We start from the raw sequence: 25,879 nt of genomic DNA, 5'->3' as shown, positions 1-25,879 counted from the left end.
TTTTAGCGTAAAATTAAGCCAAGTTGAATGTTACATTCTCCCACGGTGGCAGAGCGTTCGACCCTCCTATACAAAAGTACGCCCCTCCGCGCGACAACAGCCCCAACTAGTGGAAGAGGCAGTAGTGCGGGAAACAAGACCGCAACGCACTGCCTGCGTAATATCTATATTTCACTCAGTCGGGTAGCTAACATTTATCAGCAAAAAGGAACAAGAAGCAAGCTAGAAACAAGCCGCGGACGTGCAGACAAGCAGGAACTCCGTGCTCACATGTTGCGAGTTGGAACAGGCCGATGAGGACGATGCTGAAGACGAATTTCATCTTGCAAGCTTCGATATCACCACTACCAACGGGATGAAAATGAGCTGAAGGCCGGTAGCTGGAGACCACGCTTCTCGTGCCGTTAGTGGGAGCGTCTGCAGCCGACGTGTGCACTACGGACCGGCTTGCACGCTCTAAACGCCTAGTGCCGCCTCCATCTCCCTCGAGCCTTATCTAACTCCGTATTGAGATCGGAAACTCGCACGCCCATTTACGCCGCCGAGATAACGACAGGCATTGTTCTTCAGTGGACATTGCCTGGAATGTCCCCTGCCATATCGTTTGTCTCAGGACTGTGCTGGGCTTTTTTTTTTTTTCTGCTCCCAGAGGATAGCGGATACGTTAGATCAACGGAAAGTAGCCTATGCAAACTACATGCACAGAGACGGAAAGCGATATCCGGGAATGTGCGCGAGGGAACAATCTATTTCAACGAGCTATTTCAACGGCGCCGATGATTGGTTGCCCGCCCACTTAAGGGATAGTGGACTCACTAGTCAGTAGTATACCGTGTCTACAGAGAATAGAATCCGTAATCCAACAAAGAAACAAAAATGGCTGCGGCTCAGCTCAGATAACCCTGGGTACGCGAGGCGAAAGCTAGGCTTAGCCTGGTTAACTCTTGGCTTCACCTGATTAACCATACAGCTGTAATTATTATACTATTCGTTCAAAGCCTGCCTTTGGCTGCGGTTGTGGTCCCGCAGCCGAGCTATGTGTACAGGGATTTATACACCCCCCCAGAAGGACTTCGACACCCCCCCAAAAAAAGATTTCACAACCACAAGCACCCTGCCTAGGGATTTATACAACCCTCCCCCAAACATCCCACCGACACCCCCCCGAAATCGAAATTCTGCATAAACCCCTGTATGTGTAGCACCCTCGTCCTCCAGCCTTTTCGTTTTTTTCCCGACCGAGATCTGCATGCTCCTGCTCCAACTTTTCCGAAAGACTGACGTCGAATATCTCCACTGCCCCTAAGTCGCGCCAAAGCTGCAACTTAGCGGTCGTGGAGATTGCTCCCCCATTATGTCAATGCGTGGTAGGGTATCATCCACACGACCGGTTTTTCTTTTTTTTGTATAAAGAAGTCAATCAGCTGCTGCTGCAGGGAACCGATTCCGCGGGAGTCTAGTGCCGGAAGATATGAGCCACTAGAGTTCTGGCAATGTTTGTTTGCTTCATTGTTTTTGCTGCAAGCCATGCTGAGGCAGTAGTTGAGCAAAATGCATTAAAAATTATCGAATATAATTTATTTCTCCACTTATCAAAATATAATTAATATTTGTATGGAGATTATCCTAATAAGTTTTTAAGTAGAAACTTTATTGAGTTTTAATTAAACGAAGTATTTCGATATTCTGTTGAGTTTTTTTTTGTTGAAACCTTGTTGATTTTTTATTTACTGCACTCATTGGAAATATGAACGCAGAATAAAATAGCATAAAAGTAACCTAGCAGACTTATTATTATACAATTCCGTAGATGCAGTGGGCAGCGCTGAAAAAAAAAAAACATCCCTTCACAGGCATATGTTTCAGTCTGGTGCGTTTTGTCGATTGGTGTGAAAGATTTTAAAAAGACTGCAGTGTTGCGTTCGTTTTCTCAATACAAATCTTTTGACTTTCTGATGACAAATCTCAATAGCTCTTGAGTTTGAATTTTCTATTGGCTCTATAAAACCTCAACAGGAACTGAATTGAAACTCAAAATCCATTTTTGTAAAGGCGCTTCCGGCGTTTTCCTAGCCGAACGGCTCGCCGGGCGATATTCGCGGGTTGGCCAGAAGCCGCTTGCCGACGACGGCTCAAAGCCTTCAGCTCCCACGCAACGCTCAGGGAAGATGGCCCGGCCTCGCTCTCATTCACGGTCAAGCTCGCATGCACGCGGCGAGTCACGTGGTCAGGCGCGAACCAGCTGCGGATAGAGAGCGCATGCGCCAAGCCAGAAGCGGCGGCGGAAGCGGCGCACGCGGTCGTCGGCGTGATGCGTTGCCAAGGGATTAGGCGCAGCTGCGGTCAAGTGTACTTGAGGTCAAATTATAAGGCCAAATTTACGGCGGCGGCGAAACCACTCGGCGATATTAGTAAATCTTTGCTTTAAAAAGCCGCCGAATGACAGCCACGTTTGCAATAAATCAGACAATGTGAAATCTTTCACGCCTTTCTCGGAAACTTATTCGAACCTTCTCGGTACTTAGGAAATAACGTCTACGCACCAAGCACTCTGGCAGTGTGGCGTAGCTGTCGCTCTTCGTCGGCACGCTCGTCCAAGCATATTGCGGAAAGCGGTCAATGTGTTAACTGGGCATATGCTGGTACAAGGATAAGGATACGCCGGTACAAGAATACGCTGGTTTAAGGATAAAAATGGGGTAGGGTGCATTCGGCAGGCATTCTCAGATCATGAACGGCAGCCTACCACTGTCCCTGTTGCCCGGGCGCGTGGGGACGGTGGGCCTCCTCGATTATCAGTGCCGGATCGTCCGCGGACTGCCCGAGGCGCGATCCGGCGCTCGATTTTTCCATGTATTCCTATGGGGCTTCCGGTCAGAGGGCAGTCCCAGGACTTCTCGCGGACCGTCCAGGACTGGTAAATCGAGGAGGCCCACCGGAAGACCTCGGCCGGTCTGAGCGCGCGCGTCTAGAGCGGCAGCGGTACGGCAAGAATGGCGACATCACCTCCTGTCATGGCGGCCGCTCGGCGTTCGTTTTGTCGAAATCGAAACTGACACGAACAAACGACGCCGAAAATGAATGTTTACGCTGCGCTCGAGCGTCTAATGTGTCATGTTATGATTAGTGGGCTGGTATGGTAGGCACGCATAGCCGCGAAAAAAACGTAACACGAAAATTTCGTGTCGCTACTCCTTTAAGGGACAAGAGCGGAATGGGTCAGGGAACAAACGCGTGTTAAGTATTATAAAGTAAGTAATATAGTATTATATTAGAAGAAGAAATGGGCATGGGCAGGGCATGCAATACGAAGGCAAGATAACCATTGGTCATTAAGCGTAACAGAGTGGGTCCCCAAGAGAAGGCAAGCGCGGCAAGGGGCGGCAGAAAGTTAGGTGGGCAGATTACATCAAGAATTTTGCGGGGATAAATGGGTCGCAGTTAGCACAGGACCGGAATAATTGGAGAATAATGGGAGAGGTCTTTGCCCTGCAGTGAGCGTAGACAGGCTGACGATGATGATGACGCTGGTACAGGTAAACGCTTTTGAAAACAAAAATTTAGCATCGTTCTACCTGGTGTTACTCGAGATTAAAGCCAGAGCGAAAAACTTCCCCTTGATATTTCTTGGTTTGACGAGGTCAAATTTGTGTTATATGACACTGAAGGGTGGAGACAAGGTTGCGTGTATCGATAGGTTAAGGTGCTGAGAATACAAATTCACCATCTTTCGCAACTCACAGTTGTTTAATAAGGCAGAAATGCCAGAAACGTAAAAATAGGTAGCGACGCCTCGCACGCTTTCGGGAGAAACATCTATATGTAAGTGGTTGAGCACGTGAAATAAATGTAAATCAAAGTTTCCGTTAGCTAACGTAATTTAAAAAAAACACAGTCTAAAGGTTTTATACACTGCGAGACAGACTACTTCCCTCACACTTGTCAGCCATCATGCCTTCAGTTTCGTTTTGGAAAATAGCGAAGTTAATAACCTATTACGGTCAGCGCCCGAGCTTCTGCAAGCAATATCTCCGGCAGGAAGCGGCAAAAGAAACAAGATGCATTGCAGGGGTTTTAGCGACCCGCCTTATCCCTTCCGTGCGCGTGGATGTTGATACCGCAAATGCGTGTCCGCGCCCGGTTCGAACCTTATCGCCCGTGAAAGTTTACGGTACACACTGCAGGGGTTATCCGACCTATTCGAACTTGTGCTCTTCCGTTCGCTGCGAACCGCTGTTGATAAATAATCCGTAAATCGCGCGCGCGAGCTCTACCTTTTTTATGTTTGGGTCCGGCGGAGCCTAGTTCGGCCACGAAAACTACTCGAGACGGGTGCGGTATGGCGTGACCCGTGAGAGAAGAGAATATGAGATGGAAGTGATCGCCAGACGAGGTGAGATGAAAGCTCCTGCTTGAGCGACGCCTAGCCGGGCAGCCGCTCTTGTCGCAAGCTTTGTTCGCGGCCGGCGTGATGGGGTCTGGGTGCCCGGTGTAGGCGGGCACACCGCCGCTGGAGCGGTGAAAAATATTTCTCGTTCGGTTGGTGACACATAATAAAAGTGAAAGCCAGCCTCGTCGGTCAAAGAAACGTTCCCGGTGGTCGGCCATGCATGGCTTGATGACCTAAAAGCTACCGTTGCCAGCCACGCTCTAGACCGCACCGGTGTCTTGCTCCTAATTTGTGACGCCATGTCTACGTTACAAAAAAATGAAAGGGAAGCGGGAGAGAGAAATGCCAGCTTTCTTTGTGGATTTCTCAGGAAATAACGCATCGTTGCTCGTCGAACAAAAGCTGAGAGTGCTACGAAACATATGATCTTTCAGTTAAAACAGAATTTCATTCAGCCTTTAGTGTCCCTTTAAAGGTGGTCATGCATTTACGGATTACAAAAGACCTTCACGCAGGCTGGACTGTGGCAATTCCAAGAAACATTGTGGGTAGGTTTTGCAAGGCTACATCGCGACGCTTATACTCTTCCCACTTTTCGGCAATGCACATTCACGCCGTTTCCGCTGCTGCTTTTAACTCAGCGTTTTACCGTATGCACCGGATATGTCCATGGTTGCAACTGAGTTTATAAAGTTGTGCATGCAGGCTTCCCCACGTCGGCGCGATAGTCACCCGAGAGCGGACAAGCAGCTAAAAGATGCGGCCTCCGCACTTGCCGCACGCGTCGCGCAGCGAGAACAGAGAGCCGAACAAGGCGGCAACGTGCCTGGGGGTTGCTTAGCAACATAGTCGTAACGTCCTCTCTCTTGCTGGCGTGGCACTCATCCGCACAGTATCACCTAGCAACGGAGACAAGCTCTTGCTGGCTGGATGGCCATTCTTTCCCTCTCAATACCGTCACAGACCGGACGCGTTCCCGCGCTAATCATCCCTCAAATGTCCGCCTGTTGTCTCAAAAGAAAAAAGAAAGAGCACAAACCTCTAGAAACGTATCGCAGCTAATTCAAATACATCGACAGCTGTCGCACTACGCTTGATAGCCTGCTCCAACCTCCTCGACGCTTTGGCGAGATCCACGGCAAAGAAAGGACTGTTGCGAGTCCCCGGCACGCTTGCACGCCAACCACGTGGTTGGCAAGCTGTCACGAGTAGGCACGCTGTTAAACGGACCCACTCATGCGGCACGCTTGCGCAAGCACACCCATGCGAACATGAGAGAACTTCAAGGCTAAAGGTGCTGTCAAAGCCATTAAAGTGACGCTGACGCAAAAAACAGGTTGCTCTAGATCGATAGATTAGCTCAACGAGAACGCGAATATATCACTCTTACGCGTAGCGTTTTTTTATATAATATTGCAGAAAATAGCGAAAACGTGAAGACAGGTGCCGCTGCCCCGGCCCGCCCCTGGCAACTGACAAAGGAAAAAATTGGGCCCCTCTCCCCGCGAGGGGAACCCGAGTAAATGCGTCGCATAGGGGTGGGTGTATTGCGTTAACGTTTAATGTTTGGGGAGTTGGTGGTAGTGAATGCGTTGTATCGGCAGCTTCTTGGCGTAGTTTGAATGAGTCAAGGATATAAGGCGCGTTCGTAGCCTCCCATTCTGTGTCGGCTTTGTGGCGCAGTGGGTAGAGCACCATGTACATTGCGTTCCGCCCGCAGGATCGAGGGATCGAAACCAGGCGCCGGATAGTATTTTTTTTATATAGTGTAGGGGGAGGGGTGCGGACAACGACGGTGCGGACTACGACGGACGTCAACGCGGGTGACATCGTGAGTTACTGAAATGCTCTGCATTTAATAGTTGAAATCACGTGACTAATATTTTCGCTACACGCCTTCACAATTTTATAAAAACTTTACTGAAAGTTTCTGTGTCATGTTTGAACGTCAAAAAACAAAAAAAAAACTGGAAACAATATCATGGGAGCTCAGCCAATACCCGAACGCCAACAAGTTCGCTTCGGTGCAATGCTGGTGCAATAGTAGGCCAGATTATTGCGTGACCTTTGTAGAGTATATTGTGTGCATAGCCACTTTTATTATGACCCTCTTCGGGCTTTTGCTGCGCTAAGAAAACACCGGGGCACTTATTTTGGCCAAAGTTAGTATTTTCTGGTGCACTTATGGCACCTGGAGCATGCAACGGCTTCCCTGGCTGCAGCTGGATCGGCCCGATTACAGGGCCTCCGTGCTCTACCTGCACACCGTAGGCCCAGGGTTTTAATCCGGGACCCAAATCACCCGATTTCATTTCCGTTCCCTTTTTACAGCGAAGCAGTTATAGGCTAACTCCCCGTGTATTTTTAGCGTCCGCAGGACGAAAAAAGCCGCTCGTTCTCTCAGTTCCTGGGCGGGCCCTCTGCACGTACCGTGGCTAACCATATGTGTTCCCCTCTCTTTTCGGCCAGCTGTTTGCCTCGGGCATTTCATATTTTGGCAGAATGTGGCGTAGATTGCTTCTAAAAATGCATTTTGCCTTTTTCATCGCAATAACTCGGTTCGGCGCCGAAGGTAAGGCTTGTAGCCGTGCAATTGCCATCGCCTTAGCTTGCCAAAGAAAGTGAGGGTATCACCTTGCTATTTTCCTCGCCATGTTCCGACCCCCCGAAGGTAAGGATTTTCTTCGCCATAACTCGCCACAGAAGGTAAGGTTATATCCTTGCCCTTTTCATTGCCATAACTGGCTGCCGAAGGTAAGACTTAATTCGTAGCAAGGGTTCCTGCAGAAATTGTGTGTAAAAGACTCCCCTTCCCACATTTGGAGCAGCATTGCATGAATGCACGACACGAATAATTAGTCCTCCGTATGCAATGCAGCTGATGACACGTTTCGAAACGTAAACCGAATTGTCTATTAAGACTTGCCATTTCCGTCTCCACAACTCGCCGCCGAAGGAAAGGCTATATCCTTGCCATTTTCGCCGCCATAAGTGGCCGAAGGTAAGACCATTACTTTGCTATTTTCATCGCCATGTTCCCACCCCTGAAGGTAGGGTTTAGCCTTGCCATTTTCGTCACCATAACTCGCCGCCGGAGGTAAGCCTTTTTCATTGCCATAACTCGCAATCGAAGGTAAGGCCTTGCCATTTTATACATAACTCGCGCCGAAGGTAACGCTATACCCTTCCCTCTTAATCGCCATATTTCGCCGCGGAAGGTAAGGTCTTGTCATTTTCGTCACCGTAACTCGCCGTAGAAGCTGAGGTTAACTTATACCCTTGCCATTTTCATCGCCATATTTCCCCGCCAAATGTAAGCTTTGCAATTTTCACCGCCATAACTCGCCGCCAAAGACAAGGCTGACTCACCATTTTTGCCGCCATAACTCGGTGACCAAGGTAGGGCTTTAGCCCTTCTATTTTTATCGCGATAATTCGCCTTTGAAGGTAAGCCCATTTTCATCGCCAAATTTCACGGCCGCAGGAAGGGCTATAGCTTTGCATTTTCATCGCCAGTTACAATTTTAGGGCCACGGGGTCAGCTTTCAAGGCATCTGCCCTGACCTTGAAGAAACAGCTGCTGTTTCTTCAAGGCCGCTTTTCCAACGCCAAACGATAAAAACGCGGTACGTCGTTTCTCGGCCAGTGTGCGTGCTACCGCCGCTTTGTGGAAAACTTCTCCAACACAGTTGAGCCGTTAACTTGACTTCCAAAAATTAAAGCCGTTCCACTCAATGTGAAAGCTGTCGGAAGTTCAGAGCAGGGATTCGCCATAATGCAATGGGCGGCAGCGCCGTTATCCGCTTAGTGCTACCGCCTAATGCAATTCAAATTTCCCGCCTTCGCAGTGCTCGCGCTCTCCCTGCCTGAAACTGCGCAAGCGGGAGTTCTGTTCTTTTGGTGCTTGCTTTTTTTTCCCCGCACGTGCGGGTGTTGCACTGGCACTTTCTTTTTCGCTCACTATCGTAAAAACCAACCCACCGAGCGTTCCCAACTAAATGAACGTGGGCGCTGCCGGTCAATTATGTATATTTTGCCTCAAATGTGTTTGCAGTTTTCTTTCAGCTAAACAACAGGAGGATGCATGGCAAGCGCCTGCGGTTCACGAGTTTCGAACGCTTAGGACAAAACCTGGGTATAACGAAGTTGACAAAAATTCGCATTTTTTCGTTACATCCAGGTTTTCGTTACACGCAGGCTTCGAGTTAAAGCTCGCGGGAATGAAGCAGAAACTAATATGCTAGGCATCAGTGATGCTGAACTCACCCTTGTTTAAGGATATATTTCACACTGGAAAACTGCGTGATTTGCGCTTGCTGCTACTACACGGCCCCCGAATTCACAAACGTAACTAAGTACCACTTTTGCTTTTTGATACTTTTCGGTGCCTTGACGCGTTTCAGGAACCAAACTTGTGCTGCAAGGGCGTCTTTTTGCGAACTTAGAGCTCTTTCCTGCCGTCAAAATTGCTGAAGCGATGCTAGCTGGGACACTGTACCGGGCGGTGACGTTCTTTCTCGCCGGCGGAGAGGGCGTTTAAAATTGCGAGCATGTCTTGAAAAGACAAATCTTTTCGTATTCAGGCAGCAGAGATCATCCACGAACCCATACCACAGATGTCAGGGTACACACGCGACTACACGCCGACAGGCAGGCCTAGCACCTAGCCGACACTGCACTCACACGTAGAAACGCACGAGATTGCGGTGCGAGCGAAATTCGCTAAATTAGTGCATTTCGCCGGCCGATTTTTCAGAAAAAGGGCAAGAAACCTTGACTCATCAGCGTAGCGAATTCGTTACATCCAGATTAACAGTCGCAACTCCTTCGTTACATAGAGGTCGCAAACACATGGGCTTCAGTGAAGGTGGAAATAGGGAATTTAAAAACTTCTTTAAATCTAGGAATTCGTTACATAGAGGTTCCTTAAATACAGGTTTAACTGTACCAACCACTTGGCTTTGGAAGCCTCTGTTACGCCGCGACGACAGCGGCCGCTACGACGGAACGCCGTGTGGCTCTACTTGGGTCCAGCGAGCGAGCTGCGACGACCAGGCGTGCCACTAAAGTGCTCTGCACTTTAGGGGCTCGCTGACGGGTGATACCTTAAACGACGTGCAGTTTAACTGGGACCCGAAAGAGTGCGCCGCGTTCAACAAACTCAGAAGTTGGTTGCAGATCAACGAGGACGCTGGCGCTAAATTGCATACTGATGCAAGCAACATCGAATTGGGTGCAGAACTTGTGAAGTGGCAAGAAGGGGTTATAGCTCATGCGAGCTTCGGTCATGCGCCGAAGCAAACTTCATGCTGGTTGGCCAATCTGAGACCAATATTCTGGGCGCCTAGCTCGCTGGAGTTTGTGCGGGCGCAATCCCCTCCACTCGGGGCGCTGGCGAAGCTCTCTGCCTTAGTAGGGTGTTATTCTATGGCGCGTTATTCTATTCCTTAAGGCAACAAAGTGCCCACAAGTTTCAGGTTACAAGAGTTTGATGTTAGTGCCACCTAGAAGTCTGGCCGTAAACACAGTGACAAAGATGGCCCCTCCCGTGCCCCGATCGATAAAATTTCTACTGATGAAGGCGATGACGGAGGCTTCCTTGGGGCCATCATTCCATCTGACCTCGCTCAAGTCCAACAAAACCATCCCGAGTTTCAACCTGTCATCAATTACCTTGAAGTTGCACCTCTCGACTACCGAGACCTGTTGCCCACAGCAGTACATCCTTTTGTCTGTGCAACAACATCCTGCATAAGAAAATTTTCGACGCCACAGAGACTACACGCTTGCTTATTCAACTGAAAGCACTACATGGAGAAATTTTATATGCCTGTCATTATGAACCATCTGCCGGCCATCTCGACTTTGCCCATACACTAGCCCGCATACGCCTTCGGTGTTACTGGCCACACCTTGCCGTCAATTTGAAACAGTACGTACAGGCTTGCCGTGATTTCCAGAGGTGAAAAACTGCTCAAAGCTTGCTGGTTTACTTCACCCAGTTGACCCTCAAAAAATACCCTTTCAGCAAGTCAGTATGAATTTGCTGGGGCCTTTTCCTCTGTCATCTACTGGCAAAAGATGGATCACGGTTGCTACAGAGTACTTAACACGTTGCTGTGAACCGTATGCCCTTCTCCAGAGCACAGCCGCTGAAGTCGTGAAATTCTTTACCAAGAACGTTGCACTTTGCCACGGTGCCCCAACAGTAACTATCAACGACAGGAGAGCAGCATTCACAGCGCAATTCATCAAAGAAGTCCTAAATCTCAGCTGCCCGAGCCACTGCAGAACTGCCTACCACAGGCAAGTGGGTGGACTTATGGAACGACTAAACAAGACCATTGCCGATATGCTCCCTATGTAAGTTGACGTTGACCACCGGAACTGGGACTTCATTCTTCCATACATAGCCTTTGCCTACAATACCGTGGCACAAGAAACAACACGATTCACCCCTTTTCGCTTGATCCATGATAGGGACGTCCTGACAATGTTGTACTCTATGCTTTTGGCTGACGAGTGCCCTGTCACCACTAAAGAGGCCGAAGAAATTGCACACCGTGCAAAGACCCCCACGCAGCTCGCGCGGCAGGCAGCACTATCGATATCAGCAAGAAAACGAAGCACAGCGGTACAATGAATGGCAGAGACAAGTTATATAGATACCATGAGAGCTCGCCTGGGCGTGGAGCCCTGTTTGCCGGACAGGCCACCCCGAAAAACCAACGCGTCGCTACTTTGGTCCTTACAAGGTTCTACGTCAGACAAGCAACGCCAACTACGAAGTTTTCCCTGAGGAAACTGCATGTTCCCTTCGAACCATGGCACAGTCCGACGTCATTCACGTTGCAAGAATGAAAATGTACTACAGTCGAACACGGATATATCGAATTTTCGGCTATATCGAACTCGTAAATTATCCCCTTGAAAATCCTTTGTAAAAGTATAGAAATTCGCACGTTTATATCAAACGGTATTTTTACCCGCCATCGGGTATATCGAACGCCGCGCGAGCTGGAAGGTGCGCTTCGGCACTCGCTGCGCCCCGCGACCTTCGCCACCTTCGCGGCAACGCGCCTCCGCCGACACCCGAAACGCTTGAAAAACGTGAGGGCTCGGGGGCTCGGACTGTGCTGTTGGGCGCCGGCGGCCTCCTCCTTTCGCCTTTTCTTTCTTTTTTGTTGTTGATGTTTTGTGAGTTTTGATCAGCCAACCACAGCTCGCGCCTTTCGTACATAGCTGCTGCCCTAGCAGGCAGCCCGGGTAGCCATCGCCGCCATCGCGACTGTTCACGTGCGCTTTGTTTCCGGAAGGCAGGCTTCGTGACGGCGGAACTTGCGGAAACCGGTGAAGACGGCGACGAAGAGCGCATAGACGACGCGTTTCGCGAGTTGTCGACACTCTTCCCGGCTGCCGTTCGACCCAAAGTGTCTGCGGACGATTTCGTGGAAGTGGACTGCAATGTTCAGGCTGTTGTGAGCCTCGCTGACGAGGACATTGTAGCTGCGGTCGCAGGGACCCAGGATGCCCAGGCCGACAGCTCAAATGGCGACGAAGATCTCTGGAAGGAGCCGGCGGCTACACGCACGTACTCCGCCGCCGAAATGGCGGCATCGTTTGGCTTGATTCGTCGTTGTTGTGGCGACATGGAGGGAACCGGGCTGTCGCACCTGGACAGCCTCGATAAAATCGAGGCCACCGTCTTCAACTTCATTTCGAAGACGAAGAAGCAGGCCAAGATGCTGCATCGTCTGTGCGGAATTAGTTGTCATTCTTGAATGCGCCGATTGTAGGTGATCGTCCGCCACAGGTAAGGTCTCGGGGCCTTTATTTTTTTTTATATCGAATTTTTCATATATCGAACTAATTCGCGATCCCCTTCGAGTTCGATATATCCGTGTTCGACTGTACACCCGTTCGACTTCATAATGAACTGCTGTGTCTGCCGTGCAGTCCTCTGGACAATGCATTAACAGGGGAGGAGGTAATGCCGCAGGTCATTCTTCCTCCACGACGTGCAGGGTCATTCTACCCGTTTGGGTATGTGTTGACTCTCAGAACATTGGGGACGAGAAAAAGAGAAGGTTGAGGTGCTAGCACGGCACCTCTTGCTGTTCGTTCTCGCAATCAGCGTTGGTGCTGTCTGCAGGTGTTCCTGGCTCAGTAAATACGTTTTCTTTTCCTTTCACCATATGACTCCAAGGTGTTGTTTGCTCCAGTGATAGGTTTTTGCACGAAGCATCACACTTTTTGTTTAATTTGTCTGAAGCAGAATGGAAGTTGGGAAAAAACTGCAACAAGAATTATGCACAAACACAAACCTCGAAGTGCACAGCACCACGTAGAGAAAACTAAACTAATGCAAATGTAGGTATGCAATGCCTGTGCTGATGGGTGTATCTTAACTCATAAGTGGTGCTAGATTTCTAGTAATTAACATAGCTGAAAAAAATGCCTACCATCCTGGAGGCAAGAAATGCTGACAGCGTGCTTTGGGAATTTGAACTGTACACTGCAAAGCTTTGCTCTCAAGATGTGGCCACGACTTTTTAAATGCTATAATAGGCCTGAAAACATAACCCTAACATGTTTTATTTTATTTACTGAATAGAAATACTAAAATCAGAACACCACTTTGCAGAAATTTTCAACGGGATGGAAAGGCAGTAATGTTACCTTCTAAGGTATTATGTTGAGGCTAAATGCCACCAAACACCAACACCGAGGAAATGAGTAAACAACTCTAGAATGTGGTCGAATGCTAGAACAAGGCCCCCTGACATTGGCGCATACACACCAGCAATTTACAATGTCACGAAAGTCCGCGACACTACTTGTGACATTTACAGCACTGAGATTTCACAAGCTGATGCCGCATTCACATTTAGTCCTTCACATAAAGCATCAACCCAAACTCACAGTCACTGCTATTTAAAAAGGCCCAACAGTCGCGCCTCGTCGCGCAAGCAGTCAGAGGTTGTCCTCATAGTATCTTCGGCGACCGTGCCGGATTGGAGTCGAGGCGAACGAGTCGCCACTTCCCATCTCCCCACTGTCCTCCAAGCTCAGTGCCCTGAAGGAATCCCCTTCAAGAATGGCTGCAGTGGAAGCTTCCTCATCGGACAGCAATTCACTAGCGTCGCCGGCACCATTCGGAGAGTCCAAGAACGTGGAGGCGGGCTCAACAGTAGGTTCGCCAGGGCGCTGCGACGACGAGACCTGCGTATTACCCGATCCATCGTCGGAACTGCTTGAGCCACTTCGCGAAGCCTGTCGCCGAGTCCGTGATGAAACGCCGCACTCCCTTGCGGCCACGTTGCTACCTGGATCCTGAGCTGGTTCCTCGAGCCTGATTCCAGCTATTCCTTTCTTCGGCACGCTGGCTAAGTCCCGCTTGACTCGCCGGCGACGGGAAAAGTCATTGCGGCGGAACTGCACCATCAGCTCGAAGTCCACAATGTAGAGAAAGCCGGCAATCAGCACCTCGCACCTGCACAGAAAATTAGGCGCGGGGAACTCAATCTGGCTCAAAATTCAACTAATAACGACTAACTGTTTCCCCTCTATGGAAAAAAAAAAAAAAAACGTTCTGGTTTGGAGGGGTAGTCATTAAGAAACATTTTTTGAGCAAAAACTGTTGGGCGAGAAAGAAAATGTTACATTTGTTCATAGATGTTTATATATCAACAGCAATAAGATAACTACCCGCCGCGGTGGCTCAGTGGCTAAGGCGTTGCGCTGCTGAGCACAAGGTCGCGGGTTCGATTCCCGGCTGCGGCGGCCGCTTTTCTGATGGAGGCGAAAAGCAAAAACGCTCGTGCGTACGAGATTTCAGCGCACGTTAAAGATCCCCAGGTGGGCAAAATTCATCCGGAGCCTTCCACTACGGCGCGCTTCATCGCCTGCGTTGCGTCGGCGCGTTAAACCCTACAATCAATCAATCAATCAATAGATAACTAACGATTAATCATAAAAAGCATTGACTCCAAGCATTTCCACGTCTTGTTTTCTTTCTTTTTTTCGATAGCAGATGCGCAGTGGAGCTATAGCCAGGGGACATGTTCCAGTATCGAAACATTCTTTGAAATTTTCTGAACGCTGCACCCACCTTTAACTTTCCTTTCAGCCTTTTTTTTTTTCTTCCACGACAATTACACACCACATCAATATACTACAAAGAAAACAAATGAAAATAGTCACCTTCTTGACATAATGGTTCACTGAAGTCCTGTGTGCACTTATACATTTATTTAGAAAACAAAGGAGATATCAGGTAAAAAGTACAGGATGGGCGAACTTACGGGTCAAGTGCAGAAAAATGACAAAAAAGTGGCTGCGACACCTAGCCTAGCCTAGCAACACGTAACTACGAAGTTGTTAAGTAAAAATAATGGGATAGGCTAACTTCTGGGTCAAGTCCGAAAATTACAGAAAACTAAAGGAAGTTCACAATAACATCCAAGACTTGAAGGTAGCGAAGCTGTGTGCAGCCGGAACAACCTTTACTCCATCACTGTTGCTATAAGTCTGAGTTTCCTTCATTTTTTGGAAGTGATGATCATTGGACGTCACCTTGGAGGGGCGTTCGCTATGACGTGTCTTTCCCGTTCCGAGCAAGTGTTGCCACGGTTATGGTGAATGCTGGAGCTTTTTTTAATCTCTCTTGGCCAATCTCTAGAGGTGGGAAATCTCGTTTTGGTCAGTCTCGGCCAATCCCCTAAGTGGGTACGCTCGGCCTTTACTTGGTATTTTTACCTGCAGACACGAAAAATTACAATTTACTAAACAGCTTCGCCGTTAAAAAAGTGACCGAATTGACAGATGAACAAAACACTTGTGCTTATTTTCAAACTCATCGCCAATGAAACCACTGAACGATGCATCACTGCTGGAATTGTAAGATGCAGTGCTTCGTGCGCCATGTCTTGCAGTGCTTCGGGTTTCCGCACTGACTCGCTGCTCGCAAAGGCCACAGGGTGGTTAACCTTTTAGGTGGTTAAGCAAGAGTGGCCATGCATGCCACAGAACCACCCAAAGACAACTTCTGCACCCACAAGCTGCATCACCCAAGTCCAATCAATGCATCTATTGCCCATCAGGCAGTCCTGGATGCTGTCAGTCGGGCTATAATCGTGAAGGACATAGGACAAGCAAAAGACAAGAGACTCTACAAAGCCTGGCGTACAACCACAGGAACAACTTACGCCATACTAATGCCAATTTCACAAAGTCTCCAGTCTTTGCACATCACAACGCCATGGTGATTTATAATCTAAACCAGCCTGACTAACATTCGGGCAATGTTTCTTGCCGATAACGGCTAAAAGGCCTGCTTGCGCTCTCACGAAAAGAATAATCTATCTTCAGAGATCACTGCCATTTCCTTTCTAAACATTTGAAAGAAATAAGTCAGTGCTTAAAGTAAAGCAAATACAGTTCTGCCAAACTCTTGGCATGACTCTCTTGACAAACCGAGCAAATCTAAACTATTTCGTCACTTTTTCATACACACGCTACACTAAGAATCTCTCAGCTCTAGCCAGTTGGACTCGAGTTAACCCAGGTTTGCAGAATTTCATTAATACCAACTTCCCCAACGTGCCCGCAAATTTCCACCCAGACACACAAGCCGCTACAGCTATGGGGCAGCACCAAGACAACTAATCACAGCCTGATCTCAGCTTGCCACCGATTGACTTTCTAATGTTACCCTAGCCTTGCTCAAATTTCTGATGGTGAGATTTCCACAAAGGTGGGTCACTACAACCCAAGTTTCCTCCCACAGAAGACGCTAATGTTTATCAGCACGACATCGAGTAGAAGAATGAACCGTCCTTCCAGGCATATCTTGACTGCAAAGCTGGTGTTGGTGCTGCTCATCGTGAGAAACAATAACGCGTCATTTCACTTTTTCCACCCCTTTAACTCCTGAACGAGCCACTGCCTTGTAAGGAACGATCGCGTACATCCTCCCACTTCTCACATCAGCAAAATGATCATGACGGTGAGGGGCTGTAAACTACGCTTGAACAAATTTTTAATAACCCGCACAAGTGGCCATGAAGGCAAAATACAAATTTGGCTCAAAAAAAGAAATAAAGAAAGTACTGCTGTGTCCTGATAACAATGACACCAACTGCATGGCGAACTTCGCGCCAATAATGTAAATATGAAGGAAACCAGATACAGCAGTAGCGAAACCCCAGCCACTTTACGGCGATTTCTCTATGACATCGAAGAATCTTGTTCGTCCGGTTGGTGGCCATCGACCTAAGCCACTACGAAGAAACAAGACTGAACGATTGTAGCAGGGCCTGTAAGTCCATTTGATTGTATCACTCAAATGCTAACGTGCAATTAACACACTTATCTATGTTCTTAGTCCTGGCGCATATTACGTCACTGCAGAAAGAAAGAAAGAAGAAGAAAGAAAGTTAATTTCATTCTTTACATACAATACAATTTTACCATCTGGGCCCTTAGCCAACTGGCTAGTACCCGGGCCCATGCAGTAAAGGCTTCATAAAATTGTACGCAAGCCATAAAGACATTTCATTGGAAACTCATATTACACACATCAGCGCGAACTTTGAAATTTTTGCAATAGTATTTCTTCCGTTTTCTTGGTTATCAAAGCATCTTTCATGGCTGGATTGGAGCGGAGTGAGTTACCCAAGGCTAGTTCTTTCAAATGAAACGAAGTTGTATTTTGTCTCAATAGCTCTTCTAAAGCCTCAGCCTTTCGATCAAGGCCTCCCCCCCAATGCGACCTTCAGGAAATGTTTGTGGAAGCAGTGGAGTCTTGCAGTCAGTACCTGGGCTCTCCCTTGGCAGACGCAGCCTCCAGCTCGGCACTGGTCCTCTCGTCGTACTGCCACCAGCCGTTGCGGCCCTCGTAGAACCACCGGTAGCTCTCCTCGGTCGGAGGCGCATCGTGCTCACACTCCGGGTCCAAAACCAGCTCCGGCTTCTCGACAAAGTCCGCTGGAATCTCCTGAACAGGGGAGTAAGTGAGGTCGTTGTGATGAGTGTTGTCCGTATTGTTACGTGGCAGCAGAAAAGAGATGAGACTTTCCTCGTAGGACAGTAATATCAAGCAAAAAAGTAAGGGGAGCCAGGTGAATTTTTCAGCGCCTCTCAGGACTGACACGAAAATTACTGTCCCGTGCAACTTCCAAAGTCAAGAGAATGCTGCTACTATTTTCAGGAAGTTTAATGAGACAGGACCCTGATTTACTTGGTTGTTTGAGGTGTACTGCAGGAACTGCTAAAAGACAAACCAGACAAACCAGGCAATAGATTTCAAATAGTACACACAGAGAGAACAGTAATGGCATCCCGACAAATATCACAAGCATTGTTCTCATTCTACCGACTCTCACACTTCCGCAGTTTTCCACTAGTTCTGCTTCTGCAATGCACTAGCTGGCATTGCATTTCCAGCTTTGAATGCCTGAGAAGCTTATTCTCCACTTTGGTTCTTTTGTGCTTTCAACTCATTCCAAGCTCAACTTTTTACAATGCACCATTCAAAGATCAAAATGATATGTAAAATGTATCTAAAAGTGATTACAGTAGTTTTTACAAGTAAACAACACTGGTGGGAAAGTATGTGCTACGCACTACCTGATGAAACACAATTGCAAGCTTAAAGAGTACTGACGTATTTATGTTCTCTTTTTACTGCTTCTATCGACGCTTAAAAGCCCAGCAATCTTTAAGCCACACTTAAAATAGGAAACTTAGAGTGTGTTTGAATACTACACGTTGTCATGCTTTTGTTGCAAATTGCTTCGTCCTGTAACCAAAGTGATGCAACGCATAAAACCTCATATGCAGCAAGTTTATCAGTTCGCCCTTCCACATTTCTTTTTGCTCTTCCACATCAGCGGGCCACACTTCCGAACGACGACGACGAAGCCAGCGCCCTCACCTGTCGGCACATGGCACACCTCTTGCTCTGGTTGGCTATGCCCTTGACGCACAGGTAGCAGAAGATGTGGCCGCAGGGGAGCCTCGCAGGGTGGATGCACTTCTGCAGGCAGATGGCGCACTCCAGCCTCGGGACACGCAGTTCTTCCTCACCTGCAAGCGGAGGTCAAAGGTCGACAAAAGAGGAACGAAAACCGGCCGCATTCGTTGGCCGTCACGAAGGGAAGGAAGACGAATAACACGAGTGCCTATTTTGTGTGCGGTGGTTTACTTACGGCTGCTCCAAAGGGGAGGGATTAGACCTCTCTTTCATACCCGGGTTCTTCATCACTTCCTTTGCATCTGCACTCCACTTAAGAGCAAGGTATCGAGTTACGAACATACGCAGAACTGAGTAGTCCACCCCAACAAATGCCATTGCACCCGAGCTTATGAGAACGAGAGCGTATGACTGACACGTAACAATGCAGTATTGGGTGATGGGGAAAGAATGCCCTGTGCTACACATTAAAAGCTTCCTCGCAAACGTGTACCAGATGGCACATGACTAAGAACACTGCGCATGATTCAAGGCAACTTTACATCACTACATATGCACTGCATGCTTCTTCTCGTGTATAAATTTTGCTACCGTTCACTCCTGTTATGGCCAGGGGAGATGGGCAGTAGGGTTTGGGGTCATGGCTTACAAGTACGGGAATGATGTTTTTAAACCAAGGGGGAGGGGGGGGGGGGTATAGTGGACGTAGGTGTCTGACTACGTCTGCAGCGAACTTTGCTGCTTTTTTAACAATCAACTTGAAATTTTGGAGGGGGTGTATAAGAGATATCTACTAATCGTGTGCAAAATTTTATACACAATTATTTAATAGTTTTTAAAATAAATATCTGGAGTTCGTAGCTTTTTTTCTTGACTTAGGGAACATGTCCAGGAATGTTTTTACAGGCACAGAGCGGAAACATTTTTTATTTGTGTTAAATATTTCAGGCTTTTTTCTGAACTACAATAATAATAGTGGCCATAAACATTGATTTTTTTTTAAATATTTACATAGTAAAACACAAATTTTCTTCACTCTGGACAGAAAAAAGCGTGTATAAAACAACAAATTGCAATGACAAAACATTTGTTTTGGTTTTGTTTTGGGACTCGCAACAAAATGGTTTCGGAAACTTTAATAGTTGAGCAGAAAATGTTCTTTTTCTCGGCAGAAAGGGTGTTTTGGGATATCCCACTTCAAAGCTTTCGTTTCATCTTTTGAAATTGTCGCTTCTTGCGCGGACCCTGATTAATGTGAGACAGTGCAATTAAGCCACAACTAGCACAGTGCAATTAAGCCACAACGAATCACTCTAATCTGTTAAAAAAGAAACCGATTACCTGCGCGCAAACAGAATGATAGACGACCGACCAGACGCAAATGAACATTTCGAAATGCATGCGCAATGCTATTCCAACTAACACAGCACCATTGCAGCACACACTGAACTACAGAAACATTGAAGTAACTAAGCTCAACAATTGTAAGTAATTACAAGAGTAACAGTTACTATGCATTTTTAAGAAAAAATAAAAAATCGAATACCACTGCGCATCACATGACCCTTGCAGTGGATAGGCGGGGCCACATGGGGGTACGTTTGGCGCCATTTTTAAATGACTTGTGGTGCGCATCTCAGGATGCCACTTCTTGGGAACATTTCCAAAGAATGTCAATATATTTTGGTGCTATAATAAAAAAAATCCAATTTTCAGTCGGTTTTGCCTGCCATCCCCCACTTACTGACACAGTCTTTTACATGATGATGATAGTGATTGCGCATACCCCATCGGGGGATTCAACAACTCCAACTGCTTTGGTGCTGACTACGACAAGTTAATTTTTTCTGACATCTCAACAACATTTTAAATGTTCTGCACATGTTCACTGACATGCTTTTGTTTACAGAAGCTACCTACTGGCAACTTCTTGGATCACCTTTTATTGCCCACAGCACAGACAAGAAAAAACAATGAAAAGGGAGGCAACACATGCCCATCCTTTTCTAAATTGTCTTTGCACGTTTGCAAGGTAACAAATCGCCAAACACTGTTACAAAAAATATTATCACAGCCAACACTCAACTTCTTGCTAAATGTTAATGCAATTAACACTAGGTGGTTTCTATAGTAGACTTGTTGACGTAGTATACAGCCTTCACACTGAGGCTCAGCCGCGTGGCGGCACCACCGAGCTTCTGCTGCAGTCTCAGCATCAGTTTATCGTTGCAGATGACACGGTTGATGCGTTCCCTATTAAAAACTCTATCTAGTTCCCACTTTGCACACATTTACGGCTGCATAGAATGAATGTGCATGTCAAATATTGGTTGTGCCTGGAAAACTGGTAGGGGTGGACCTGCCCCAGTATGCTACTGAGTGAAGTTAACGCTGCAAGCACCTTAAGCTAAATGGCTGCAAGAGGGCATCGTTGTGGCTTGAATGTGCACATTATTGCATTTTTGCCAATAATTCCCTTCTAAGTAAACAGAGTAGGTAGTTAAACATTGGTTCCTTCTCGAAAAGTGGAAACATGTGCCTGGCATCAGCTGTGCATGGCTACAGGTGTGCAGCAGCAGGCGTGCAGCAAATTTATCTTCGCTTTGACGATTGGAATACCCAGCTATGAGAGCTAAGTGTTCTTCAGAATGTGTCAAGGCGTGGTTATTGACCGATCGTGTGTTCATTTGCTCTGCCCAGGTATGAAGCATTGCTTTGAAGTCACTCATAGCTCGGGAGGATGTATACCTCAATGCATTTGCGCGAACAGGGTCAGCTGACGAGTGTGCCAAGAATGTACCCCAAATTACGTACAAAAAGAACACATGAAAATATACGACTCACACAGTTTAACTGCCGGATACATCAAAGCAAAAAAGAGATGTTTCAAACAGTTGGCCTCTGAAGACAATGTACAGAATGTCGAGTGATAGCCATACACTTTCATACTACGGAACAGCTAGCTTTGTGGAAGTGAATACAGTAGTAGCCAACCATTTTTTCGGACTTGCTCGATATTCCGGACTTTCCCGAGGGACCGCCACTTGTCCCATAAGAGTGACCGCTCACGGATTTTTCAGACTGCTCTTTTATTCGGACTATTCTTTGTTCCCCTCCAGGTCCGGAAAGTCGACGGCTACTGTAGAGCAATTAGAATTGCTATACAGTAAAACAGCTGAAGCACAATAAGGTCAGCTTAGATTCAAAATCTTTGCTGAAACCAAGCTAACACATTTATGCCACTGTCCTTACCTGTCATGAAATGGCGACCTTACATGAGGTAATAGTAACATCAACCTCCTGCCACGGATTATTCTCCTTTTCGAACAAGGATGCTACCGTCTTCCAGCCTTAGCCAACCTTTTTAAATAGTAAAAAATCAGAGTGTCAGAGGGAAAAAAAATGTCGTTCGGTTTGTTTCAAAGCCCACTGTGGCAGTTATAAGGGACGCCATTGAGCACACTGGTTAGTGGTGTCTACGTCGTTGACTTCACTCAGCAAAACATAGCACCAGACCAAAGCCAGCCTCGGGAAGCAGCTAACATCTAACACGCATGTTTATTTTAAGCAGACGTGTTCACGTGCAGAAGACAGGGTCACAGCGACCCAACCCCAGTATAATCTGCGCCAACCCTGTCGTCTGCTACCATCAACCACCAACGACGCGGCCGTCGATGCTCAGTGGCGAAGCCACGCGACAAAGCCTCAGTGCCAGGGACTTTGATCATGACCACGAATCCTTTTGGGGACAGTGGCGTTTACGCGACAATGGCGGTAATGCTCCCGTTGCTTACGAAAACATTTAAAAATTTGCTGTCGCTTCGTAAAACCACGCAGAACCTTTCAGTCACCTTCAATCAGCCCCAACACACGCGTTAATCGTTTTGTATTCCCTTGTTCACCGTCCTAAAGTTGCAGGACGCCTGGAGGGAACATTAGAACGCCAGCTTAATTCGCAACCTTACAGTAGGTGGCTGGTTGCGTGTAACCTTCGCACGTTAAAACGCAGGTTTGATTTTTTGTTTGTTCCGTTGCCGAAAATTACACGTCGGGCATTTTACGTATTACTTTTGTATGCATGCACAGTACTCCACTGCGAAAGTAACTGTTTTGGCACCTAAACCCAAAAGGATTGCGTGCTTGTGCGACGCCAATTTGCGTTGAACGGGCTGTAAAATGGTTTGGCGCCTTGTCAGGCACACGATCTTGGTTTACTCCTGCCCGCCAGCAGACGACTTGCAGCATGCAGACAATATACCACGCACAAAGGCGCACCCCCACGTTAACGACGAGTAGTTGCGCCTGGGACCAGGCACCGAAAATTAGACGCTTACCACACAACGAAGTTTCCGTGGCGTCTCCTTGTTTGTCCATGCTCCCTTGTTGTTCAAAGCGAGCCGAGCACAAAGAATTTTTAGATGAGTCCATTCTTGTTCATCCTACCCCGCACACAAAACAACAATCTCGGAGATAATTTTGAAACGCCAGAAAAGCAATGCAAACGAACGGCTGCAAGAGATGCTGCGTACGAATCGAAAAACAAAAACAAACTGAAAATGTGTGCCAGTGGCTATTTCGACGGTAAAGCTGTGACGAGCATGTAAAAATATTATTTTGCTGGGAGTGTATTTTTATTGAAGTGCCATTGCCTTGCAAAAGCACAGACTTTCTTAGGGCAAATAAAATTTACTTCACTAAAGATAGCATTTGTTGCCGACACAAAATTTGGTGTACAGAAGAAGGGTATGCCTCGAAAATTTTGCCCTCGGCAAGACCGGAGGCACTCAATGCGCAGGCATGCGTGCTTCATGGTGCATTTTACACTCGTAGCAAATGAATTCAGGTGAATTCCCATGTGAATTCCGTAGCAATTAAATGAGTACCACAATTTACTTTCTGAAAGTACGTGGAAAGTTGATATCTCCTGGAGTTCTGGGCCTACTGGCACCTGCCTTACTTTGCGAATGAAGTAGAATGGAAGTAGACGGAAAGGGTTAACGCTGCTGTTTAACGTTGCCAACGAATTTTGCAACATGTTTACAAGTAACGTAGCGAATTGGGTTATTTGGTGTGCATTTATTTCGTGAAACATCCCAAACACAAGGAAAGACGAGATACACAAGAGCGGGGTTAGGCACTAAAGTTCAGCATTTGTGTGTCTTTCCTGTCTTAAGTCTGTTTCTGTTCATGCTGTTTTTAGAAGGTTTCTTCTAACCATTAATAGCAACAAAAGCAAGGTCATAAATCTGCATACGCTTGGATAGATTATAAAAGATTATAGTGTACTAACTCTGCTAACTCCATGTTTGTGCTCGAAAAGGTCTCTGCGCTTGTGCTCACCGCAAAGGGGCACTGTGCGTGCTAAAAAAACGTTAAAATGTTTGCAAATTTACCAAAACTGGAGCTATTTTTGTTTCAAGAACTAAATAAAATGTGTTATTGTCGTTAGGAAGAATTTTTTTAGATATTAAAAAAGAACTAGACCAATCCTAGGTGTCCCTGGGAGAGTAGTATTAACTCTATGCCTGGGAGCGTGCACTGGGAACGAGGCTTCTCCCGGCAGTTCTCGCCGCCATTGCCTACTTCAGAAGTCACCTTGCTGCTTCGAAATGGCCTTCGTGTCCGCCCGATTTACCGGCGCCCTCGCCAAGCAGTTGGTTAGGGGCGTCGCAAAGTACCCCGCCCGCTGCACCGGCGTAAGTTCGTACGCAGCGCGACACTTCTCTACCTCGAAATGTGTATCAGCCGGCGGCCCCGGTGCGGCCGAGGTCTCCTCCATCTTGGAGGAGCGCGTTTTGGGCCAGGCCACCACTGCCAACCTGGAAGAGACCGGACGCGTGCTCTCCATCGGTGACGGTATCGCTCGCGTTTATGGGCTCAAGAACATCCAGGCCGAGGAGATGGTGGAGTTCTCGAGCGGACTGAAGGGCATGGCCCTGAACTTGGAGCCGGACAACGTTGGTATCGTCGTGTTCGGTAACGACAAGCTTATCAAGGAAGGTGACATCGTCAAGCGAACCGGTGCCATCGTCGACGTGCCGGTCGGACCCGAACTACTGGGCCGCGTCGTGGACGCCCTTGGCAACCCCATCGACGGCAAGGGCCCCGTGGCATGCAAGGGCAGGGCCCGTGTCGGAGTCAAGGCGCCCGGCATCATTCCCAGGATCTCCGTCAAGGAGCCCATGCTGACGGGAATCAAGGCTGTCGACAGTCTGGTGCCCATCGGCCGTGGACAGCGTGAGCTGATCATCGGCGACCGTCAGACCGGCAAGACCGCCATCGCCATCGACGCCATCATCAACCAGAAGCGCTTCAACGAAGGCTCGGACGAGAAGAAGAAACTGTACTGCATCTACGTGGCCATCGGCCAGAAGCGGAGTACCGTGGCGCAGATCGTCAAGCGGCTGACCGGCGCCGACGCCATGAAGTACACCATCATCGTGAGCGCCACTGCCTCGGACGCCGCGCCGCTGCAGTACCTGGCGCCGTATGCCGGCTGCGCCATGGGCGAGTACTTCCGCGACAACGGCATGCACGGGCTCATCATCTACGACGACTTGTCCAAGCAGGCCGTCGCCTACCGTCAGATGTCCCTGCTGCTGCGGCGACCCCCGGGCCGCGAGGCCTACCCGGGAGACGTCTTCTACCTCCACTCCCGCCTTCTGGAACGTGCCGCCAAGATGAACGACACCTTCGGAGCCGGTTCCCTGACGGCGCTCCCGGTCATCGAAACGCAGGCCGGCGACGTGTCTGCCTACATTCCCACGAACGTCATCTCCATCACCGACGGACAGATCTTCTTGGAGACGGAGCTGTTCTACAAGGGCATCCGGCCGGCAATCAACGTCGGTCTCTCCGTCAGCAGAGTCGGGTCGGCGGCCCAGACGAGGGCGATGAAGCAGGTGGCAGGCTCCATGAAGCTCGAGCTGGCGCAGTACCGAGAGGTCGCTGCGTTCGCCCAGTTCGGCTCCGACCTGGACGCCGCCACGCAGCAGCTGCTGAACCGGGGTGTCCGGCTCACGGAACTCCTGAAGCAGGGGCAGTACATGCCGATGGCCATCGAGGAGCAGGTGGCAGTCATCTACACTGGCGTGCGAGGCTACCTGGACAAAATGGACCCAGCCAACATCAACCGATTTGAGCACGAGTTCTTGCAGCACATCAGGGCCTCCCAGAAGGAGCTCTTGAGCACTATCGCCAAGGAAGGAAAGATCAGCGACGACACGGACGCGAAGTTGAAGAAGGTGGTCACAGACTTCATGGCGACATTCCAGTAGGGGAACAAGGCGTGCCCGACTGTTCCGGGGGTGCCTTTCCTGCAGTTAGACTCTGGGCATTTGCGGAAGGGGAGGGCAGTCATTGCTGGCTTGTGCGGAGGTTCTGTGAATAAATAGTTTTTCCACATACAATGTGGACCAAAGTGCTTCTTGCATTGCTTTCCTGGCTGCTTGTTCTCAGGCCCGAGGTCTATCCTTGCCTAGACAAAGTTGCCCGCCTGTGTAGCAGTGCAGAGT

The 25,879-nt window shown here is 48.3% G+C and overlaps 2 protein-coding genes and 1 pseudogene across 3 annotated transcripts in view; 1 reads left to right on the top strand and 2 right to left on the bottom strand.

The window, feature by feature from the left end:
* LOC144159492 (uncharacterized) overlaps positions 1–490 on the bottom strand; it is a 42,442-nt gene extending 41,952 nt beyond the window's left edge. The window contains exon 1 of the mRNA XM_077691014.1: positions 271–490. Within this exon, the coding sequence (XP_077547140.1) occupies positions 271–322 (52 nt within the window). The 5' untranslated portion in view covers positions 323–490. The remainder of the gene's footprint in view (positions 1–270) is intronic.
* A 12,125-nt stretch (positions 491–12,615) lies between these two features.
* Positions 12,616–22,923, bottom strand: LOC144159490 (E3 ubiquitin-protein ligase rnf146-like). Its single transcript, XM_077691011.1, has 4 exons — positions 22,700–22,923; positions 18,327–18,478; positions 17,209–17,387; positions 12,616–13,883 (listed from the first exon to the last, which is right to left on the bottom strand). The coding sequence occupies exons 1-4, from the start codon at positions 22,791–22,793 to the stop codon at positions 13,364–13,366; spliced, it is 945 nt and encodes a 314-aa protein (XP_077547137.1). The 5' UTR covers positions 22,794–22,923; the 3' UTR covers positions 12,616–13,363.
* Positions 22,924–23,910: 987 nt separating this feature from the next.
* On the top strand, positions 23,911–25,788 carry LOC144159489 (ATP synthase F(1) complex subunit alpha, mitochondrial pseudogene; annotated as a pseudogene). Its single transcript, XR_013320319.1, has one exon. The product of XR_013320319.1 is annotated as an ATP synthase F(1) complex subunit alpha, mitochondrial pseudogene (transcript).
* The last annotated feature ends 91 nt before the right edge of the window (positions 25,789–25,879 follow it).

Source organism: Haemaphysalis longicornis, unplaced genomic scaffold (assembly GCF_048455015.1).
Source record: "Haemaphysalis longicornis isolate Haplotype H1 unplaced genomic scaffold, Haemaphysalis longicornis Haplotype H1 scaffold_10, whole genome shotgun sequence".
Taxonomy (NCBI): Eukaryota; Metazoa; Arthropoda; class Arachnida; order Ixodida; family Ixodidae; genus Haemaphysalis; species Haemaphysalis longicornis.
Note: the sequence above shows the minus strand (reverse complement) of the source record. Positions and strands in the feature narration are given on the sequence as shown.

Excerpts from the sequence above, each read along its gene's own strand:
- LOC144159490 (XM_077691011.1), bottom strand. The coding sequence starts at position 22,793 with ATGGACTCATCTAAAAATTCTTTGTGCTCGGCTCGCTTTGAACAACAA. Across the intron at positions 18,479-22,699 it reads CACGGAAACTTCGTTGTGTG|GTGAGGAAGAACTGCGTGTC; the intron begins GTAAGCGTCTAA and ends CTCCGCTTGCAG. Across the intron at positions 17,388-18,326 it reads GGTGTGCCATGTGCCGACAG|GAGATTCCAGCGGACTTTGT; the intron begins GTGAGGGCGCTG and ends TCCCCTGTTCAG.